Source organism: Bolinopsis microptera, chromosome 1 (genome assembly GCF_026151205.1).
Source record: "Bolinopsis microptera isolate Bmic1 chromosome 1, MBARI_Bmic_1.0, whole genome shotgun sequence".
NCBI classification, from domain to species: domain Eukaryota; kingdom Metazoa; phylum Ctenophora; class Tentaculata; order Lobata; family Bolinopsidae; genus Bolinopsis; species Bolinopsis microptera.
This window is the reverse complement of record NC_087072.1, coordinates 459,102-480,132: the sequence shown is the minus strand read 5'-3', so window position 1 is coordinate 480,132 and position 21,031 is coordinate 459,102. Positions and strand designations below refer to the sequence as shown.

Below are 21,031 nucleotides of genomic sequence, written 5' to 3'. Positions count from 1 at the left end.
GGATTTCTGAGTTAAGAATTTGCTAATTATCTCACTTTAACGGACAGTTGGCATGGTCGGGCCCATGGCAGCAGTGTGCCCCCCCCCCCCCCTGGCTACGTGCCTGTAATGGTATGGTGTTAGTCTAGTGGTATGTTGTTAGTCTAGTGGTATGTTGTTAGTCTAATGGTATGTTGTTAGTCTAATGGTATGGTGTTAGTCTAATGGTATGTTGTTAGTGTAATGGTATGTTGTTAGTCTAAATGGTATGGTGTTAGTTTACGGATAAGATATGAAACCTAATCTATGATTAAGTGTTTTCACCGTCAGGGAATTGAGCACAGGATTTGAAGCGTCGCCCTCCAGTACACCTGGTAACCTAGTAACCAGTACACCCTGGACACAAGCTAAAAACACCACCTCCCCCACTGCGACTGTATCAGTAGTGACGGAGAAGGCCCCGGACACCCCTACCCAGAGACCGGACCCGACTACCTGGAACCAGCACCCCCCGGAGAAGAGTCCGGGGCCGTTAGGGGCCGTGGGGGACGAGGAGAAGTGCTGGAACTTCTTAGCTGGTGTTTATTCGGAGCAGGGGAGGTGTGGAGACCAGCCTTCTTGCTGCTTTCAGTCAGGTCAGACACGCTCAGTTAGTTATATTACTATTATTACTAATTACACTTATATTACTGAATATTACTGAATATTACTGAATATTACTGAATATTACTGAATATTACTAATATTACTAATGTTACTAATATTACTAATGTTACTAATGTTACTAATATTACTAATGTTACCAATATTACTAATGTTACTTATATTACTAATGTTACAAATGTTATTAATATTACTGATATTACTAATTACACTTATATTACTGAATATTACTGAATATAACTGAATATTACTGAATATTACTAATATTACTAATGTTACTAATATTACTAATGTTACTAATATTACTAATGTTACTAATATTACTAATAATACTAATGTTACCAATATAACTAATGTTATTAATATTACTAATGTTACTAATGTTATTAATATTACTGATATTACTAATATTACTAATATTACTGTTATATTATTTCGCGGTTAATTGTCTTAATATTATGCTAGGTTGGAGTTAATACCTTGAGTTATTATATTAACAAATAAACACAACGACTTAATTAGAAAGTTAGAAATGATCACAGCTTCATCAGAAGTAATATCCAAAATATTGAGAAAATAATTCGGTCAACAGTCAAGCTGATAAATAAGATGAAATAATTAACATTCAATATATTCTATGCGGCTAGTTAACAATCGCCCAAACATTCAACTTTGTTATTCTATAAGATCGAAATTAAAATCCAAAATCTTTAACGAAACTGGTTACTGGTTACTAGGCTACTGGTTACTCTGTTACTAGGTTACTAGGTAATAACTCATTGACTAGTAATAGTCTCTAAAGTAGTAGGGCGAGTAGAGGTAGAGCTGCAGCCAGTGAAAAGGAGAACGAGACAGCGTGAGACTCAGTGTCAGACTCAGTGTTAGTATACCTATTATTAGGCTCAAACTGGATATTACCTGAAAGAGTTATAAATTGAGAAATATTGAGGAGCACTAACTACTACAGTATGGAAGAAAGGAAAAAGCAGCGGTAAATCGGGGTTTGCGGTAAATCGGGGGTGTGTGGTAAACCGGGGTTTTACTATAGACTAATATAGTACAGAATGGTTTAACTCAGAAACAATTATAAAACCTATTGCGGTTTTCTTTTTTATGGTGATATCATCACTTTCAGACCCAACCCGGGATAGTTATCAGTGACATTTGAACTATTGTTTGAACTATTGTTAGTAATTAAAAACTCACAATATTGCAGTTTCATAACCATGGCTCCCTCCAGCATCTGGTTGACATAGTCAAACCCAGTCTGCATGTCAGAACATGTTGCCGAGCGAGCCACGCATTCCTTCTGAAGATGTGAAACATTCTCCATCTCCACATTCTCAGAGCTCACTTCGTAGCTGTAGAATTTGATTTCAGTGTTAAATTTAATTTAAATTATCAAATTACATTAAGCATTTTGACAATCAGGTGTTTCAAATATTGCAGGGTTATTGAATTGATCAGTGTGGTATTACTGGTTACTATGCTACTGTGCACCGGTTACTTGGTTCATGGTTACTAGGCTATTCGTTACTAGGCTACTGGTAACTAGACTACTAGTTACTAGGTTCCTTCTCATGGGCAACCATGGGGATTCAATAGGTTCCTGGTTACTAGGTTTCTGGTTACTAAGTTACTAGGTTAGTGGTTACTAGGTTACCGATTTCTTGGTAACTAGGTTACTGGTTACTGTATTTATCAGAAAGTACCTGACTTTCGTTGATAGTGTCACACACTCCATGTCGTTATCCTCACACGTTGCCATCTCCGGGGCATCACAGTCAGCTGAAAGGGAATCACATTACAGAACCCCTCCAGACACATTACAGAACCCCCTCCAGACACATTACAGAACCCCCTCCAGACACGTTACAGAACCCCCTCCAGACACATTACAGAACCCCCTCTAGACACATAACAGAACCCCCTCCAGACACATTACAGAACCCCCTCTAGACACATTACAGAACCCCCTCCAGACACATTACAGAACCCCCTCCAGACACATTACAGAACCCCCTCCAGACACATTACAGAACCCCCTCCAGACACATTACAGAACCCCCTCTAGACACATTACAGAACCCCCTCCAGACACATTACAGAACCCCCTCCAGACACATTACAGAACCCCCTCTAGACACATTACAGAACCCCTCTAGACACATTACAGAACCCCCTCCAGACACATTACAGAACCCCCTCTAGACACATTACAGAACCCCCTCCAGACACATTACAGAACCCCCTCCAGACACATTACAGAACCCCCTCCAGACACATTACAGAACCCCCTCCAGACACATTACAAAACCCCCTCTAGACACATAACAGAACCCCCTCTAGACACATTACAGAACCCCTCCATACACATTACAGAACCCTCTCTAGACACATTACAGAACCCCCTCTAGACACATTACAGAACCCCCTCCAGACACATTACAGAACCCCCTCCAGACACATTACAGAACCCCTCTAGACACATTACAGAACCCCCTCCAGACACATTACAGAACCCCCTCCAGACACATTACAGAACCCCTCCATACACATTACAGAACCCCCTCTAGACACATTACAGAACCCCCTCCATACACATTACAGAACCCCCTCTAGACACATTACAGAACCCCCTCCAGACACATTACAGAACCCCCTCCAGACACATTACAGAACCCCCTCCAGACACATTACAGAACCCCCTCCAGACACATTACAGAACCCCTTTAGACACATTACAGAACCCCTCCAGACACATTACACATTACAGAACCCCTCCAGACACATTACAGAACCCCCTCCAGACACATTACAGAACCCCCTCCAGACACGTTACAGAACCCCCTCTAGACACATTACAGAACCCCCTCCAGATACATTACAGAACCCCTCCATACACATTACAGAACCCGGACCCCCTCTAGACACATTACAGAACCCCCTCCAGACACATTACAGAACCCCCTCCAGACACATTACAGATCCCCCTCCAGACACATTACAGAACCCCCTCTAGACACATTACAGAACCCCCTCCAGACACATTACAGAACCCCCTCCAGACACATTACAGAACCCCCTCCAGACACATTACAGAACTCCCTCCAGACACATTACAGAACCCCCTCCAGACACATTACAGAACCCCCTCCAGACACATTACAGAACCCCTCTAGACACATTACAGAACCCCCTCTAGACACATTACAGAACCCCCTCCAGACACATTACAGAACCCCCTCCAGACACATTACAGAACCCCCTCCAGACACATTACAGAACCCCCTCCAGACACATTACAGAACCCCCTCCAGACACATTCCAGAACCCCCTCTAGACACATTACAGAACCCCCTCCAGACACATTACAGAACCCCCTCCAGACACATTACAGAACCCCCTCTAGACACATTACAGAACCCCCTCTAGACACATTACAGAACCCCCTCTAGACACATTACAGAACCCCCTCCAGACACATTACAGAACCCCCTCCAGACACATTACAGAACCCCCTCCAGACACATTACAAAACCCCCTCCAGACACATTACAGAACCCCCTCTAGACACATTACAGAACCCCCTCCAGACACATTACAGAACCCCCTCCAGACACATTACAGAACCCCCTCCAGACACATTACAGAACCCCTCCATACACATTACAGAACCCGGACCCCCTCTAGACACATTACAGAACCCCCTCCAGACACATTACAGAACCCCCTCCAGACACATTACAGAACCCCCTCCAGACACATTACAGAACTCCCTCCAGACACATTACAGAACTCCCTTTAGACACACTCGTACTATCATTACTGAATCAAATAAGCAGAAATCATTACAGATCTTTAAAAATATTTTACACGATTTGCACGATTTAACAAATTTCATGAATGAGGAAACAGTAAAAGCATGAAAAACAAAAGGCCGGAAAATTGATGGTCGATAAGAAATCATGACAACTTCACTCATACGAAGCAAAAAAGTTGAAAAGAATTGAATACGAGATGACACTTACCTACAGCTGCTGGTTACTAGGCTACTGGTTACTAGGCTACTAGGCTACTGGTTACTAGGTTACTGATTACTAGGCCTAGGCTACTGGTTACTAGGGTCTAGGCTACTGGTTACTAGGCTACTGGGTACTAGGTTACTGGTTACTAGGCTACTGGTTACTAGGCCTCTGGTTACTAGACTTCTGGCTACTAGGCTACTGGTTACTAGGTTACTGGTTTCTAGGCTTATTGGCTACTGGTTACTAACTGGTTACCATGCTACTGGTTACTTTGCTACTGGTTACTAGGCTACTGGTTACTAGGCTACACTTACCTCCAGATGCAGCTTGAGTTGACTCAATAAGGGTCTTCATCTCCTCCGAAAAACCGCTCACATTAGAGTAGTCGTTAGTAACGCATTTAGGGCACTGAAAACCGTAACCAATAGTGAAGAGTGCAAGTAAAAGAAGTAGAGAGTTCATCTTACCTTGGTGTCTTGGATCAGCTATTGGGGGTAGAGTGGTTAAAACTTGAATAGCAATTAAACTTATCAAAACTTCAGCTATTTATACATTAACAAATTGCCATCCAAACAGCTAATTTGCTGCTCAAATGCACCACACAATAATTAGAATGTGTAATGATAATCCACTGCAATGTAGAAACTTGTTACAGGAGATTTGTACATGCTTTTATCCTAGCTAGAGGCATGTATTAGACAAATCTGCTTAGCTTCTTCAGTGTTTAACTAGTAAAGAGTTGTTGCAGTGATATAGCGAATAAGGGAATGAAGATAAACTAATATATTTAGTATTTTCATAATTACAAAGTTTGAGCTACTACTATACCCTAAAAACACAGTCAACAACAAAAGCGAAAATTTGAAGAAGGACTGTTTATCTACGGGCCGGGGTACGTATGCATATGTTAGGTTCGTGTCTACACATTACTATACAGGGTATACACGTTATTCAAGAAAGCGCACATTTGCGAGCGTTAGAGTACAAAGACCGTACATTACGAAAGTAAACAAATTGAACACTGATCGTGCTACATTCAAGTTCTATGAGGTGACCTCTCTTGAATTGCTCGTAGGAACTAGATTAATCGCTGTAAACCAAATTTAGGAAGATATGTGAAATATAATGGTTTATATCTGATGGTAATCTTGTCGGTTCAAAAAAAACCAACAGAAAACTTGTTATGGACAATTAAAATCAGGTGTATTTACACATGACGTGTATCATGTATGTATCATGTATGTATAATGTATATGCTATTCTGCTACCTAGCCGCATTCCGCAACAATCCTTGATTTCTCCTGAGATCGGGTCAAATTCAGATCATCCTCCATGGTGTGCTTGTATAATAATGTGCAAGTACACACGCAAAGGCTAACTACACGGTAGCAGCAAACTGAACTTGTCACAAGTAACAAAAGATAAGAGAGCTCGATAATTGCAACGTAAGCTACACTGACTACACGAATTTTACTAAATTTTATCACACGAAATAAACTAATTTTTATCACACCATTGTGTGGTGTTTCGGTGTCCCTAATTTTGTTTACACTCGGTACACTTGTCAAGGCATGAAAAGTCATTCGGCGAATTTTCATTGAAATAAAATGATCTGTATTTATAGATGAGTCCGGGAGTCACCTCAGACTAGCTGGCGGGAAGTTTCAAAACAAATAACAGTGGTGCTCTATATATTACACACTATATTGTATCATGCGCACGTATCACATTACACATCTTACAGGAGCCACTGTCAATAATTAACGGAATGGATTAAATTTAATTAGATAGGCTTGACAAGTGGAAAATGTGCTATAGAGAGATTCTGCGTGGGTGTCTATCGCTCTATTTGATATCCCGGCTCTTCCCGCGAATTCTCACTCAAAAACCCGGACGAATCTATAATACCTTAGATGCAAAAAATTTCGTCGCGAAAAAAGCTATTCCGAAATATTTCGTCCGAAAAATTTCGTCAATTGCTTACAAAACTTTCGTCTTATTTTGTCAAATTTAGACATTTAGGAAACCAATAAAACAAATATTTCAAAATAAATTAATCAAAAATTACTTCTAAATCAGAACAGTCGGAGCTACTATCGTCAGAAATTTGGTAGTAGACAACCTTATCAACTTTGTCCGGGGAATTTCTGACTACTCCTTCATTAGGGGTCGTTCACATATTACGTAATCAGCCGAGGGGGGAGGGGGTTTCCAAATGCTTACGGTTGATTACGGGGGGGGGGGGGGGGGGTTCGGCCGTTGATTACGTAATCAAAATTTTCTTTTTTACCCTCTAGAATAATAACAATTTGACAATATTTTAATTCAAATTCCACTCAATTTCACTCTGATAGTGATAAAATTTAGAAATTGATCGAATATCCGGCTATAATAGTAAGTATTTTAGAAGGTGCTTGGCCGGATATCATAACAATGATTTCGGCTCATCATGATAGCATGATCATGAAACGTAGCGAAAAGTTTTTTCTAGGAAAAAAGTCAAGGGGGGGGGGGGGGGGGGTCAGGCCATGATTACGTCATATTGCTGTCAGGAGGGGGGGGGGGTTGGGTCTTGATTACGGTTGATTACGGAAGGGGGGAGGGGGGTAAAATTTGCTAAAATATTGATTACGTAATATGTAAACGACCCCTTACGGTTTTTGCGGAAAATCGTGTTAAAGTTGATGCCGTGGTGTCAGTAAAATGGTACGGATATATATCGTCTCGCTTTATATATAGCAAGATTAGTTGAACTCTATAATAGTCATCAAATCCTATGATAACTAAAACAAACTGGGATACTTCTAGTGTGTCAGTGTGGACCACAGTGTGGCACTTACAGTTACAGTTACGGTTGATAGATGAAATTTTACATTCTTGTCAATATAATTGTGACAGCTTTTTTTTAGCAACTCCTGATTGTTCAACTCCTGATTGTTCAATAAACAAGTTCGACAGAGCAAGATATTGAAAATGAAAGCAGACCGGATCAGTGAACGAACCAAATGTCCGATCGGCTCCCAGTTGGCTCCAAGTTTGTTAACAATAGAATGAATTACAGGAAAATAAATATTAATTTAAATATGAAATCTTACAAGGCAAAATAATTAAATATGAACGTAAAATTCATAAGCGTGGTTGCAAACTATTGTATTCCGAATAAATGCGTCTGAAAATTAGTAAAGTAGCATTTAAGACACAACATTTCTCCCGATAAGAAATTTTTAAAAACTACCTTATACGTGTAGAAATGTTGTGACAAAAATAATGCTGCTTAAAGATCAGTCACTGCTGTTTACCAGTTAGTGACTGTTCATAATATGTAAGCTCTCCTCGAAATTTGTACTTGGGTTTATATACGCGCAACAATTTCGTCATCAAACGAAAGTTAAGAACTTTTGGGTTGCGGAGTTATTTGAAAAATTCCGGTCCTCGATAAATTGAGGTGACATTATATTATAATTGAATTTATTCTGCTCAAGATCAACGATCTGAAGTACTGACAAAGATTTCCAATCTTCCTCTGCAGAAACTTTATAATTACGGTGCAAATTACATTTAGCCACACAGGCGCTACCACGATCTAATTAGTCAAAATAACATTGTTAACAAAAAGCAGTAAACTTGTGACGGCATCACGACTTGTTTATTTGTATATCTTTCAACTTGTGTATTGTCAAGTAAAGGGGCATTATTAAAACTATACTGTTGATATAAAACACTGCCCTAATAATGAGAGGTTCATCATTGAATAGTTAGATTACCAGACTGGCAAAGAAATCGAGTGAAGTGCGCATGCATGTTATAAAGGTACAATTGTGCCCTTAATCGGGAACTATTGTGCTTTGTTTCACTACGGTGCGGAGTTTGAAAAACCAAAACAAAATGTTGGCTAATAATGAACAGGGCCGGGTAGCATGAAATTGAAACGTGGAGAAAAGTGGTTTTCAGAAAAACTTTGAAAAACTTTGACTTAGAAAATTTTCGGTCTGAGTCATTCTCGATACGTACCTCCCGTATCGACTATCGAGAGCTTCCGCCTCTATGTGATCTTTAAGCCTCTCGAGTACTGCGAATTTTTTCGCCCCAGAGATTCTGAACGACGCATTCAGTAGTATTTCAAGACCTTTCAAGGCTGTCAAACTTTTATGTAATTTAACATCATAAACATAGACATCGACTTTCCCGCCTAACTTTATGAAGAAATGAACATGCCTGCCTATTTCTCTCGGAAAGTGTCCCACCACTTCTCCAGCTGCTGATTTATCTTTCGTGTTATTGATCTTAATAACAGCTACCGCAAAAGGGTCGTCATTGTTATCTTTATCCAGTTGAACTTTGAGCTTGTCGCTAAGATCCGGCTTCGGCCATGTCGATTTCATGTAAACATGAAAGCCACGACTGGCTATAACAGTTTTAAAAACAGCTTCTACTGACATGAACTTGAACGTAAACAATTGCTAGTGTGAAAAGGCGGAATTGTGAGCCGGAATGGATCATAGACATTAGACACCTACAACTTTCTATCAACTAGAAAAGACGACATAATTAAAGGGTTTTCCAAAGCAGGAATAACCGATGCCGCCTCTGAAAACTTTGTCAGTGAACTGGATCCATTCGCGGATTTAATGTAGAATTGGCGAGAAATGTTATGATATTACGATATTATGATCATTTTGGTATGAAATGTTTCAATTCTTATACTGTATGAAATATGAATCATTCCAAATTAGATTATTAACTGAAGTTGAATTAATTCGTATGTACTCAATTTTAACTTTCAAAATTTAATGATGCAAAAAATACCAAAAAAGTAGGCGTCCCAAATATTTCGTCGTTCAAAAATTTCGTCGACAAAAATTAAATGCCGGAAAATTTCGTCCGCGTTTTGAGTTTAGCTGAAATTTTTCGGCATTAAATTTTTTTCACCTAAGGTAGTTGAAGGGTTAGCTAGCGTAGGCAGACTCGGCAAATAGGCTAACTAAACAGCTGGATTAGAAACTCTGTCGAAGATCTTTTTGTTTCTCAAATTCCTTCTTATACGTATAATGATTCTATCTTTTTGTATTAGTGATTTGTTTTAGTTTTCCTTAAATCTTGATGAATAACGTCAGGCTCTCTGGCTCTCCCCCTCAGGTGTAGGTTCAGGGTGCTGTGACTCAGGGTGGGAGTGTTGTGGAAGTAAAGTTTACCCTGACTTGTGCCCCCTCAGGTGTAGGTTCAGGGGGGGGGGGGAATGCAACGTCAATTAATGTCAGTATTCCATGAAAACCCCAAACTGACATTGACATTAATTGACATTAATTGACATTAATTGACATTAATTGACATTAATTGACATTAATTGACATTAATTGACATTAATTTGTCTTGAAATTTGAGATTATCATTATTCGATAAATATTCAAGATATTCACGTCTATGTAAGTTAGACCGGTTCAAAAAAACAAAATGTCCTTGAATAATTATGAGTATGTTCTTATCTGTTGATCCTTAGGTTTAAAGACCACCAAAAAAATTTCAGCTTCCAACTCTTCCATCTTCGGTCCCCACCGGCCACGCCCATATTTTATTGGTTTCTTATACAGGTAAAATATCTAGAATCGGCTTTTTTAGTATGAAGGAGTAATGTTAGCTGTTTAAGATTCGTTATTCAAATATAAATGTCATGAAGGCATTTCGTTTAATGTGGGTTTTAAGTTCTGATGATGTTGAGAACCACGCCCTTGGATGGCCACGCCCATTTAAGAAAATTAAATTTCGGAAAACCGTATTATTTTAGTTTTATTGTTTAATGATCTGAATTTTTTTCACATTTCTCATTTCCATATGTGATAGTAGTGAATAAATTGATGATATAAACGTTCTAAAGTGCTAAAAATATGGTAGAACTACATAATCTGTGGTCGAAAAATATCGTGTCAATTAATGTCAGTATTCCAAAATTTTGCAAAACTGACATTGACATTAATTGACATTAATTGACATTAATTGACATTAATTGACATTAATTGACATAAATTGACGTTGCATTCCCCCCGTTCAGGGTGCTGTGACTCAGGGTGGGAGTGTTGTGGAAGTAAAGTTTACCCTGACTTGTGCCCCCTCAGGTGTAGGTTCAGGGTGCTGTGACTCAGGGTGGGAGTGTTGTGGAAGTAAAGTTTACCCTGACTTGTGCCCCCTCAGGTGTAGGTTCAGGGTGCTGTGACTCAGGGTGGGAGTGTGGTGGAAGTAAAGTTTACCCTGACTTGTGCCCCCTCAGGTGTAGGTTCAGGGCGCTGTGACTCAGGGTGGGAGTGTTGTGGAAGTAAAGTTTACCCTGACCTGTACCCCCTCAGGTGTAGGTTCAGGGTGCTGTGACTCAGGGTGGGAGTGTTGTGGAAGTAAAGTTTACCCTGACTTGTGCCCCCTCAGGTGTAGGTTCAGGGTGATGTGACTCAGGGTGGGAGTGTTGTGGAAGTAAAGTTTACCCTGACTTGTGCCCCCTCAGGTGTAGGTTCAGGGTGCTGTGACTCAGGGTGGGAGTGTTGTGGAAGTAAAGTTTACCCTGACTTGTGCCCCCTCAGGTGTAGGTTCAGGGTGCTGTGACTCAGGGTGGGAGTGTTGTGGAAGTAAAGTTTACCCTGACTTGTGCTCCCTCAGGTGTAGGTTCAGGGTGCTGTGACTCAGGGTGGGAGTGTTGTGGAAGTAAAGTTTACCCTGACTTGTGCCCCCTCAGGTGTAGGTTCAGGGTGCTGTGACTCAGGGTGGGAGTGTTGTGGAAGTAAAGTTTACCCTGACTTGTGCCCCCTCAGGTGTAGGTTCAGGGTGCTGTGACTCAGGGTGGGAGTGTTGTGGAAGTAAAGTTTACCCTGACTTGTGCCCCCTCAGGTGTAGGTTCAGGGTGCTGTGACTCAGGGTGGGAGTGTTGTGGAAGTAAAGTTTACCCTGACTTGTGCCCCCTCAGGTGTAGGTTCAGGGTGCTGTGACTCAGGGTGGATGTGTTGTGGAAGTAAAGTTTACCCTGACTTGTGCCCCCTCAGGTGTAGGTTCAGGGTGCTGTGACTCAGGGTGGGAGTGTTGTGGAAGTAAAGTTTACCCTGACTTGTGCCCCCTCAGGTGTAGGTTCAGGGTGCTGTGACTCAGGGTGGGAGTGTTGTGGAAGTAAAGTTTACCCTGACTTGTGCCCCCTCGGGTGTAGGTTCAGGGTGCTGTGACTCAGGGTGGGAGTGTTGTGGAAGTAAAGTTTACCCTGACTTGTGCCCCCTCAGGTGTAGGTTCAGGGTGCTGTGACTCCGGGTGGGAGTGTTGTGGAAGTAAAGTTTACCCTGACTTGTGCCCCCTCAGGTGTAGGTTCAGGGTGCTGTGACTCAGGGTGGGAGTGTTGTGGAAGTAAAGTTTACCCTGACTTGTGCCCCCTCAGGTGTAGGTTCAGGGTGCTGTGACTCAGGGTGGGAGTGTTGTGGAAGTAAAGTTTACCCTGACTTGTGCTCCCTCAGGTGTAGGTTCAGGGTGCTGTGACTCAGGGTGGTAGTGTTGTGGAAGTAAAGTTTACCCTGACTTGTGCCCCCTCAGGTGTAGGTTCAGGGTGCTGTGACTCAGGGTGGGAGTGTTGTGGAAGTAAAGTTTACCCTGACTTGTGCCCCCTCAGGTGTAGGTTCAGGGTGCTGTGACTCAGGGTGGGAGTGTTGTGGAAGTAAAGTTTACCCTGACTTGTGCCCCCTCAGGTGTAGGTTCAGGGTGCTGTGACTCAGGGTGGGAGTGTTGTGGAAGTAAAGTTTACCCTGACTTGTGCCCCCTCAGGTGTAGGTTCAGGGTGCTGTGACTCAGGGTGGGAGTGTTGTGGAAGTAAAGTTTACCCTGACTTGTGCCCCCTCAGGTGTAGGTTCAGGGTGCTGTGACTCAGGGTGGGAGTGTTGTGGAAGTAAAGTTTACCCTGACTTGTGCCCCCTCAGGTGTAGGTTCAGGGTGCTGTGACTCAGGGTGGGAGTGTTGTGGAAGTAAAGTTTACCCTGACTTGTGCCCCCTCAGGTATAGGTTCAGGGTGCTGTGACTCAGGATCAGGGTGGGAGTGTTGTGGAAGTAAAGTTTACCCTGACTTGTGCCCCCTCAGGTGTAGGTTCAGGGTGCTGTGACTCAGGGTGGGAGTGTTGTGGAAGTAAAGTTTACCCTGACTTGTGCCCCCTCAGGTGTAGGTTCAGGGTGCTGTGACTCAGGGTGGGAGTGTTGTGGAAGTAAAGTTTACCCTGACTTGTGCCCCCTCAGGTGTAGGTTCAGGGTGCTGTGACTCAGGGTGGGAGTGTTGTGGAAGTAAAGTTTACCCTGACTTGTGCCCCCTCAGGTATAGGTTCAGGGTGCTGTGACTCAGGATCAGGGTGGGAGTGTTGTGGAAGTAAAGTTTACCCTGACTTGTGCCCCCTCAGGTGTAGGTTCAGGGTGCTGTGACTCAGGGTGGGAGTGTTGTGGAAGTAAAGTTTACCCTGACTTGTGCCCCCTCAGGTGTAGGTTCAGGGCGCTGTGACTCTGGGTGGGAGTGTTGTGGAAGTAAAGTTTACCCTGACTTGTGCCCCCTCAGGTGTAGGTTCAGGGTGCTGTGACTCAGGGTGGGAGTGTTGTGGAAGTAAAGTTTACCCTGACTTGTGCCCCCTCAGGTGTAGGTTCAGGGTGCTGTGACTCAGGGTGGGAGTGTTGTGGAAGTAAAGTTTACCCTGACTTGTGCCCCCTCAGGTGTAGGTTCAGGGTGCTGTGACTCAGGGTGGGAGTGTTGTGGAAGTAAAGTTTACCCTGACTTGTGCCCCCTCAGGTGTAGGTTCAGGGTGCTGTAACTCAGGGTGGGAGTGTTGTGGAAGTAAAGTTTACCCTGACTTGTGCTCCCTCAGGTGTAGGTTCAGGGTGCTGTGACTCAGGGTGGGAGTGTTGTGGAAGTAAAGTTTACCCTGACTTGTGCCCCCTCAGGTGTAGGTTCAGGGTGCTGTGACTCAGGGTGGGAGTGTTGTGGAAGTAAAGTTTACCCTGACTTGTGCCCCCTCAGGTGTAGGTTCAGGGTGCTGTGACTCAGGGTGGGAGTGTTGTGGAAGTAAAGTTTACCCTGACTTGTGCCCCCTCAGGTGTAGGTTCAGGGTGCTGTGACTCAGGGTGGGAGTGTTGTGGAAGTAAAGTTTACCCTGACTTGTGCTCCCTCAGGTGTAGGTTCAGGGTGCTGTGACTCAGGGTGGGAGTGTTGTGGAAGTAAAGTTTACCCTGACTTGTGCCCCCTCAGGTGTAGGTTCAGGGTGCTGTGACTCAGGGTGGGAGTGTTGTGGAAGTAAAGTTTACCCTGACTTGTGCCCCCTCAGGTGTAGGTTCAGGGTGCTGTGACTCAGGGTGGGAGTGTTGTGGAAGTAAAGTTTACCCTGACTTGTGCCCCCTCAGGTGTAGGTTCAGGGTGCTGTGACTCAGGGTGGGAGTGTTGTGGAAGTAAAGTTTACCCTGACTTGTGCCCCCTCAGGTGTAGGTTCAGGGTGCTGTGACTCAGGGTGGGAGTGTTGTGGAAGTAAAGTTTACCCTGACTTGTGCCCCCTCAGGTGTAGGTTCAGGGTGCTGTGACTCAGGGTGGGAGTGTTGTGGAAGTAAAGTTTACCCTGACTTGTGCCCCCTCAGGTGTAGGTTCAGGGTGCTGTGACTCAGGGTGGGAGTGTTGTGGAAGTAAAGTTTACCCTGACTTGTGCCCCCTCAGGTGTAGGTTCAGGGTGCTGTGACTCAGGGTGGGAGTGTTGTGGAAGTAAAGTTTACCCTGACTTGTGCCCCCTCAGGTGTAGGTTCAGGGTGCTGTGACTCAGGGTGGGAGTGTTGTGGAAGTAAAGTTTACCCTGACTTGTGCCCCCTCAGGTGTAGGTTCAGGGTGCTGTGACTCAGGGTGGGAGTGTTGTGGAAGTAAAGTTTACCCTGACTTGTGCCCCCTCAGGTGTAGGTTCAGGGTGCTGTGACTCAGGGTGGGAGTGTTGTGGAAGTAAAGTTTACCCTGACTTGTGCCCCCTCAGGTGTAGGTTCAGGGTGCTGTGACTCAGGGTGGGAGTGTTGTGGAAGTAAAGTTTACCCTGACTTGTGCCCCCTCAGGTGTAGGTTCAGGGTGCTGTGACTCAGGGTGGGAGTGTTGTGGAAGTAAAGTTTACCCTGACTTGTGCCCCCTCAGGTGTAGGTTCAGGGTGCTGTGACTCAGGGTGGGAGTGTTGTGGAAGTAAAGTTTACCCTGACTTGTGCCCCCTCAGGTGTAGGTTCAGGGTGCTGTGACTCAGGGTGGGAGTGTTGTGGAAGTAAAGTTTACCCTGACTTGTGCCCCCTCAGGTGTAGGTTCAGGGTGCTGTGACTCAGGGTGGGAGTGTTGTGGAAGTAAAGTTTACCCTGACTTGTGCCCCCTCAGGTGTAGGTTCAGGGTGCTGTGACTCAGGGTGGGAGTGTTGTGGAAGTAAAGTTTACCCTGACTTGTGCCCCCTCAGGTGTAGGTTCAGGGTGCTGTGACTCAGGGTGGGAGTGTTGTGGAAGTAAAGTTTACCCTGACTTGTGCCCCCTCAGGTGTAGGTTCAGGGTGCTGTGACTCAGGGTGGGAGTGTTGTGGAAGTAAAGTTTACCCTGACTTGTGCTCCCTCAGGTGTAGGTTCAGGGTGCTGTGACTCAGGGTGGGAGTGTTGTGGAAGTAAAGTTTACCCTGACTTGTGCCCCCTCAGGTGTAGGTTCAGGGTGCTGTGACTCAGGGTGGGAGTGTTGTGGAAGTAAAGTTTACCCTGACTTGTGCCCCCTCAGGTGTAGGTTCAGGGTGCTGTGACTCAGGGTGGGAGTGTTGTGGAAGTAAAGTTTACCCTGACTTGTGCCCCCTCAGGTGTAGGTTCAGGGTGCTGTGACTCAGGGTGGGAGTGTTGTGGAAGTAAAGTTTACCCTGACTTGTGCCCCCTCAGGTGTAGGTTCAGGGTGCTGTGACTCAGGGTGGGAGTGTTGTGGAAGTAAAGTTTACCCTGACTTGTGCCCCCTCAGGTGTAGGTTCAGGGTGCTGTGACTCAGGGTGGGAGTGTTGTGGAAGTAAAGTTTACCCTGACTTGTGCCCCCTCAGGTGTAGGTTCAGGGTGCTGTGACTCAGGGTGGGAGTGTTGTGGAAGTAAAGTTTACCCTGACTTGTGCCCCCTCAGGTGTAGGTTCAGGGTGCTGTGACTCAGGGTGGGAGTGTTGTGGAAGTAAAGTTTACCCTGACTTGTGCCCCCTCAGGTGTAGGTTCAGGGTGCTGTGACTCAGGGTGGGAGTGTTGTGGAAGTAAAGTTTACCCTGACTTGTGCCCCCTCAGGTGTAGGTTCAGGGTGCTGTGACTCAGGGTGGGAGTGTTGTGGAAGTAAAGTTTACCCTGACTTGTGCCCCCTCAGGTGTAGGTTCAGGGTGCTGTGACTCAGGGTGGGAGTGTTGTGGAAGTAAAGTTTACCCTGACTTGTGCCCCCTCAGGTGTAGGTTCAGGGTGCTGTGACTCAGGGTGGGAGTGTTGTGGAAGTAAAGTTTACCCTGACTTGTGCCCCCTCAGGTGTAGGTTCAGGGTGCTGTGACTCAGGGTGGGAGTGTTGTGGAAGTAAAGTTTACCCTGACTTGTGCCCCCTCAGGTGTAGGTTCAGGGTGCTGTGACTCAGGGTGGGAGTGTTGTGGAAGTAAAGTTTACCCTGACTTGTGCCCCCTCAGGTGTAGGTTCAGGGTGCTGTGACTCAGGGTGGGAGTGTTGTGGAAGTAAAGTTTACCCTGACTTGTGCCCCCTCAGGTGTAGGTTCAGGGTGCTGTGACTCAGGGTGGGAGTGTTGTGGAAGTAAAGTTTACCCTGACTTGTGCCCCCTCAGGTGTAGGTTCAGGGTGCTGTGACTCAGGGTGGGAGTGTTGTGGAAGTAAAGTTTACCCTGACTTGTGCCCCCTCAGGTGTAGGTTCAGGGTGCTGTGACTCAGGGTGGGAGTGTTGTGGAAGTAAAGTTTACCCTGACTTGTGCCCCCTCAGGTGTAGGTTCAGGGTGCTGTGACTCAGGGTGGGAGTGTTGTGGAAGTAAAGTTTACCCTGACTTGTGCCCCCTCAGGTGTAGGTTCAGGGTGCTGTGACTCAGGGTGGGAGTGTTGTGGAAGTAAAGTTTACCCTGACTTGTGCCCCCTCAGGTGTAGGTTCAGGGTGCTGTGACTCAGGGTGGGAGTGTTGTGGAAGTAAAGTTTACCCTGACTTGTGCCCCCTCAGGTGTAGGTTCAGGGTGCTGTGACTCAGGGTGGGAGTGTTGTGGAAGTAAAGTTTACCCTGACTTGTGCCCCCTCAGGTGTAGGTTCAGGGTGCTGTGACTCAGGGTGGGAGTGTTGTGGAAGTAAAGTTTACCCTGACTTGTGCCCCCTCAGGTGTAGGTTCAGGGTGCTGTGACTCAGGGTGGGAGTGTTGTGGAAGTAAAGTTTACCCTGACTTGTGCCCCCTCAGGTGTAGGTTCAGGGTGCTGTGACTCAGGGTGGGAGTGTTGTGGAAGTAAAGTTTACCCTGACTTGTGCCCCCTCAGGTGTAGGTTCAGGGTGCTGTGACTCAGGGTGGGAGTGTTGTGGAAGTAAAGTTTACCCTGACTTGTGCCCCCTCAGGTGTAGGTTCAGGGTGCTGTGACTCAGGGTGGGAGTGTTGTGGAAGTAAAGTTTACCCTGACTTGTGCCCCCTCAGGTGTAGGTTCAGGGTGCTGTGACTCAGGGTGGGAGTGTTGTGGAAGTAAAGTTTACCCTGACTTGTGCCCCCTCAGGTGTAGGTTCAGGGTGCTGTGACTCAGGGTGGGAGTGTTGTGGAAGTAAAGTTTACCCTGACTTGTGCCCCCTCAGGTGTAGGTTCAGGGTGCTGTGACTCAGGGTGGGAGTGTTGTGGAAGTAAAGTTTACCCTGACTTGTGCCCCCTCAGGTGTAGGTTCAGGGTGCTGTGACTCAGGGTGGGAGTGTTGTGGAAGTAAAGTTTACCCTGACTTGTGCCCCCTCAGGTGTAGGTTCAGGGTGCTGTGACTCAGGGTGGGAGTGTTGTAGAAGTAAAGTTTACCCTGACTTTCGCCCCCTCAGGTGTAGGTTCAGGGTGCTGTGACTCAGGGTGGGAGTGTTGTGGAAGTATAGTTTACCCTGACTTGTGCCCCCTCAGGTGTAGGTTCAGGGTGCTGTGACTCAGGGTGGGAGTGTTGTGGAAGTAAAGTTTACCCTGACTTGTGCTCCCTCAGGTGTAGGTTCAGGGTGCTGTGACTCAGGGTGGGAGTGTTGTGGAAGTAAAGTTTACCCTGACTTGTGCCCCCTCAGGTGTAGGTTCAGGGTGCTGTGACTCAGGGTGGGAGTGTTGTGGAAGTAAAGTTTACCCTGACTTGTGCCCCCTCAGGTGTAGGTTCAGGGTGCTGTGACTCAGGGTGGGAGTGTTGTGGAAGTAAAGTTTACCCTGACTTGTGCCCCCTCAGGTGTAGGTTCAGGGTGCTGTGACTCAGGGTGGAGTGTTGTGGAAGTAAAGTTTACCCTGACTTGTGCCCCCTCAGGTGTAGGTTCAGGGTGCTGTGACTCAGGGTGGGAGTGTTGTGGAAGTAAAGTTTACCCTGACTTGTGCCCCCTCAGGTGTAGGTTCAGGGTGCTGTGACTCAGGGTGGGAGTGTTGTGGAAGTAAAGTTTACCCTGACTTGTGCCCCCTCAGGTGTAGGTTCAGGGTGCTGTGACTCAGGGTGGGAGTGTTGTGGAAGTAAAGTTTACCCTGACTTGTGCCCCCTCAGGTGTAGGTTCAGGGTGCTGTGACTCAGGGTGGGAGTGTTGTGGAAGTAAAGTTTACCCTGACTTGTGCCCCCTCAGGTGTAGGTTCAGGGTGCTGTGACTCAGGGTGGGAGTGTTGTGGAAGTAAAGTTTACCCTGACTTGTGCCCCCTCAGGTGTAGGTTCAGGGTGCTGTGACTCAGGGTGGGAGTGTTGTGGAAGTAAAGTTTACCCTGACTTTTGCCCCCTCAGGTGTAGGTTCAGGGTGCTGTGACTCAGGGGGGGAGTGTTGTGGAAGTAAAGTTTACCCTGACTTGTGCCCCCTCAGGTGTAGGTTCAGGGTGCTGTGACTCAGGGTGGGAGTGTTGTGGAAGTCAAGTTTACCCTGACTTGTGCCCCCTCAGGTGTAGGTTCAGGGCGCTGTGACTCAGGGTGGGAGTGTTGTGGAAGTAAAGTTTACCCTGACTTGTGCCCCCTCAGGTGTAGGTTCAGGGTGCTGTGACTCAGGGTGGGAGTGTTGTGGAAGTAAAGTTTACCCTGACTTGTGCCCCCTCAGGTGTAGGTTCAGGGTGCTGTGACTCAGGGTGGGAGTGTTGTGGAAGTAAAGTTTACCCTGACTTGTGCCCCCTCAGGTGTAGGTTCAGGGTGCTGTGACTCAGGGTGGGAGTGTTGTGGAAGTAAAGTTTACCCTGACTTGTGCCCCCTCAGGTGTAGGTTCAGGGTGCTGTGACTCAGGGTGGGAGTGTTGTGGAAGTAAAGTTTACCCTGACTTGTGCCCCCTCAGGTGTAGGTTCAGGGTGCTGTGACTCAGGGTGGGAGTGTTGTGGAAGTAAAGTTTACCCTGACTTGTGCCCCCTCAGGTGTAGGTTCAGGGTGCTGTGACTCAGGGTGGGAGTGTTGTGGAAGTAAAGTTTACCCTGACTTGTGCCCCCTCAGGTGTAGGTTCAGGGTGCTGTGACTCAGGGTGGGAGTGTTGTGGAAGTAAAGTTTACCCTGACTTGTGCCCCCTCAGGTGTAGGTTCAGGGTGCTGTGACTCAGGGTGGGAGTGTTGTGGAAGTAAAGTTTACCCTGACTTGTGCCCCCTCAGGTGTAGGTTCAGGGTGCTGTGACTCAGGGTGGGAGTGTTGTGGAAGTAAAGTTTACCCTGACTTGTGCCCCCTCAGGTGTAGGTTCAGGGTGCTGTGACTCAGGGTGGGAGTGTTGTGGAAGTAAAGTTTACCCTGACTTGTGCCCCCTCAGGTGTAGGTTCAGGGTGCTGTGACTCAGGGTGGGAGTGTTGTGGAAGTAAAGTTTACCCTGACTTGTGCCCCCTCAGGTGTAGGTTCAGGGTGCTGTGACTCAGGGTGGGAGTGTTGTGGAAGTAAAGTTTACCCTGACTTGTGCCCCCTCAGGTGTAGGTTCAGGGTGCTGTGACTCAGGGTGGGAGTGTTGTGGAAGTAAAGTTTACCCTGACTTGTGCCCCCTCAGGTGTAGGTTCAGGGTGCTGTGACTCAGGGTGGGAGTGTTGTGGAAGTAAAGTTTACCCTGACTTGTGCCCCCTCAGGTGTAGGTTCAGGGCGCTGTGACTCAGGGTGGGAGTGTTGTGGAAGTAAAGTTTACCCTGACTTGTGCCCCCTCAGGTGTAGGTTCAGGGTGCTGTGACTCAGGGTGGGAGTGTTGTGGAAGTAAAGTTTACCCTGACTTGTGCTCCCTCAGGTGTAGGTTCAGGGTGCTGTGACTCAGGGTGGTAGTGTTGTGGAAGTAAAGTTTACCCTGACTTGTGCCCCCTCAGGTGTAGGTTCAGGGTGCTGTGACTCAGGGTGGGAGTGTTGTGGAAGTAAAGTTTACCCTGACTTGTGCCCCCTCAGGTGTAGGTTCAGGGTGCTGTGACTCAGGGTGGGAGTGTTGTGGAAGTAAAGTTTACCCTGACTTGTGCCCCCTCAGGTGTAGGTTCAGGGTGCTGTGACTCAGGGTGGGAGTGTTGTGGAAGTAAAGTTTACCCTGACTTGTGCCCCCTCAGGTGTAGGTTCAGGGTGCTGTAACTCAGGGTGGGAGTGTTGTGGAAGTAAAGTTTACCCTGACTTGTGCCCCCTCAGGTGTAGGTTCAGGGTGCTGTGACTCAGGGTGGGAGTGTTGTGGAAGTAAAGTTTACCCTGACTTGTGCCCCCTCAGGTGTAGGTTCAGGGCGCTGTGACTCAGGGTGGGAGTGTTGTGGAAGTAAAGTTTACCCTGACTTGTGCCCCCTCAGGTGTAGGTTCAGGGTGCTGTGACTCAGGGTGGGAGTGTTGTGGAAGTAAAGTTTACCCTGACTTGTGCCCCCTCAGGTGTAGGTTCAGGGTGCTGTGACTCAGGGTGGGAGTGTTGTGGAAGTAAAGTTTACCCTGACTTGTGCCCCCTCAGGTGTAGGTTCAGGGTGCTGTGACTCAGGGTGGGAGTGTTGTGGAAGTAAAGTTTACCCTGACTTGTGCCCCCTCAGGTGTAGGTTCAGGGTGCTGTAACTCAGGGTGGGAGTGTTGTGGAAGTAAAGTTTACCCTGACTTGTGCCCCCTCAGGTGTAGGTTCAGGGTGCTGTAACTCAGGGTGGGAGTGTTGTGGAAGTAAAGTTTACCCTGACTTGTGCCCCCTCAGGTGTAGGTTCAGGGTGCTGTAACTCAGGGTGGGAGTGTTGTGGAAGTAAAGTTTAC

The 21,031-nt window shown here is 46.4% G+C and overlaps 4 protein-coding genes across 5 annotated transcripts in view; 1 reads left to right on the top strand and 3 right to left on the bottom strand.

Moving 5' to 3' along the window:
• LOC134816918 (transcription activator BRG1-like) overlaps positions 1-21,031 on the bottom strand; it is a 762,051-nt gene that overhangs the window by 321,539 nt on the left and 419,481 nt on the right. The window lies entirely within an intron of this gene.
• The window catches only part of LOC134815964 (coiled-coil domain-containing protein 141-like), a 59,899-nt gene that overhangs the window by 11,094 nt on the left and 27,774 nt on the right, over positions 1-21,031 (bottom strand). The gene's annotated exons all lie outside the window — the stretch shown is intronic.
• Positions 1-21,031, top strand: part of LOC134826030 (uncharacterized) — a 32,341-nt gene that overhangs the window by 2,109 nt on the left and 9,201 nt on the right. Inside the window, exons 2-3 of one of the 2 annotated variants that reach the window (XR_010161649.1) lie at positions 310-614; positions 18,696-18,751. Coding sequence is in view for 1 of the 2 variants with exons in the window: in XM_063838292.1 (XP_063694362.1) it covers positions 310-614 (305 nt within the window). In the remaining variant the exon portion in view is untranslated. Of the gene's footprint in view, positions 1-309; positions 615-18,695; positions 18,752-21,031 lie in introns of those variants that run through there. The other variant, XM_063838292.1, reaches the window with a different exon arrangement.
• LOC134821750 (uncharacterized) lies at positions 1,157-5,151 on the bottom strand. Its single transcript, XM_063832498.1, has 4 exons — positions 4,985-5,151; positions 2,355-2,430; positions 1,849-2,003; positions 1,157-1,560 (listed from the first exon to the last, which is right to left on the bottom strand). The coding sequence occupies exons 1-4, from the start codon at positions 5,130-5,132 to the stop codon at positions 1,439-1,441; spliced, it is 501 nt and encodes a 166-aa protein (XP_063688568.1). The 5' UTR covers positions 5,133-5,151; the 3' UTR covers positions 1,157-1,438.

Coding starts and splice junctions, on each gene's coding strand:
- LOC134821750 (XM_063832498.1), bottom strand. CDS start 5,132: ATGAACTCTCTACTTCTTTTACTTGCACTCTTCACTATTGGTTACGGT. Junction 2,431..4,984: donor AACTCAAGCTGCATCTGGAG/GTAAGTGTAGCC, acceptor ATTCCCTTTCAG/CTGACTGTGATGCCCCGGAG. Junction 2,004..2,354: donor ACACTATCAACGAAAGTCAG/GTACTTTCTGAT, acceptor CAAATTCTACAG/CTACGAAGTGAGCTCTGAGA.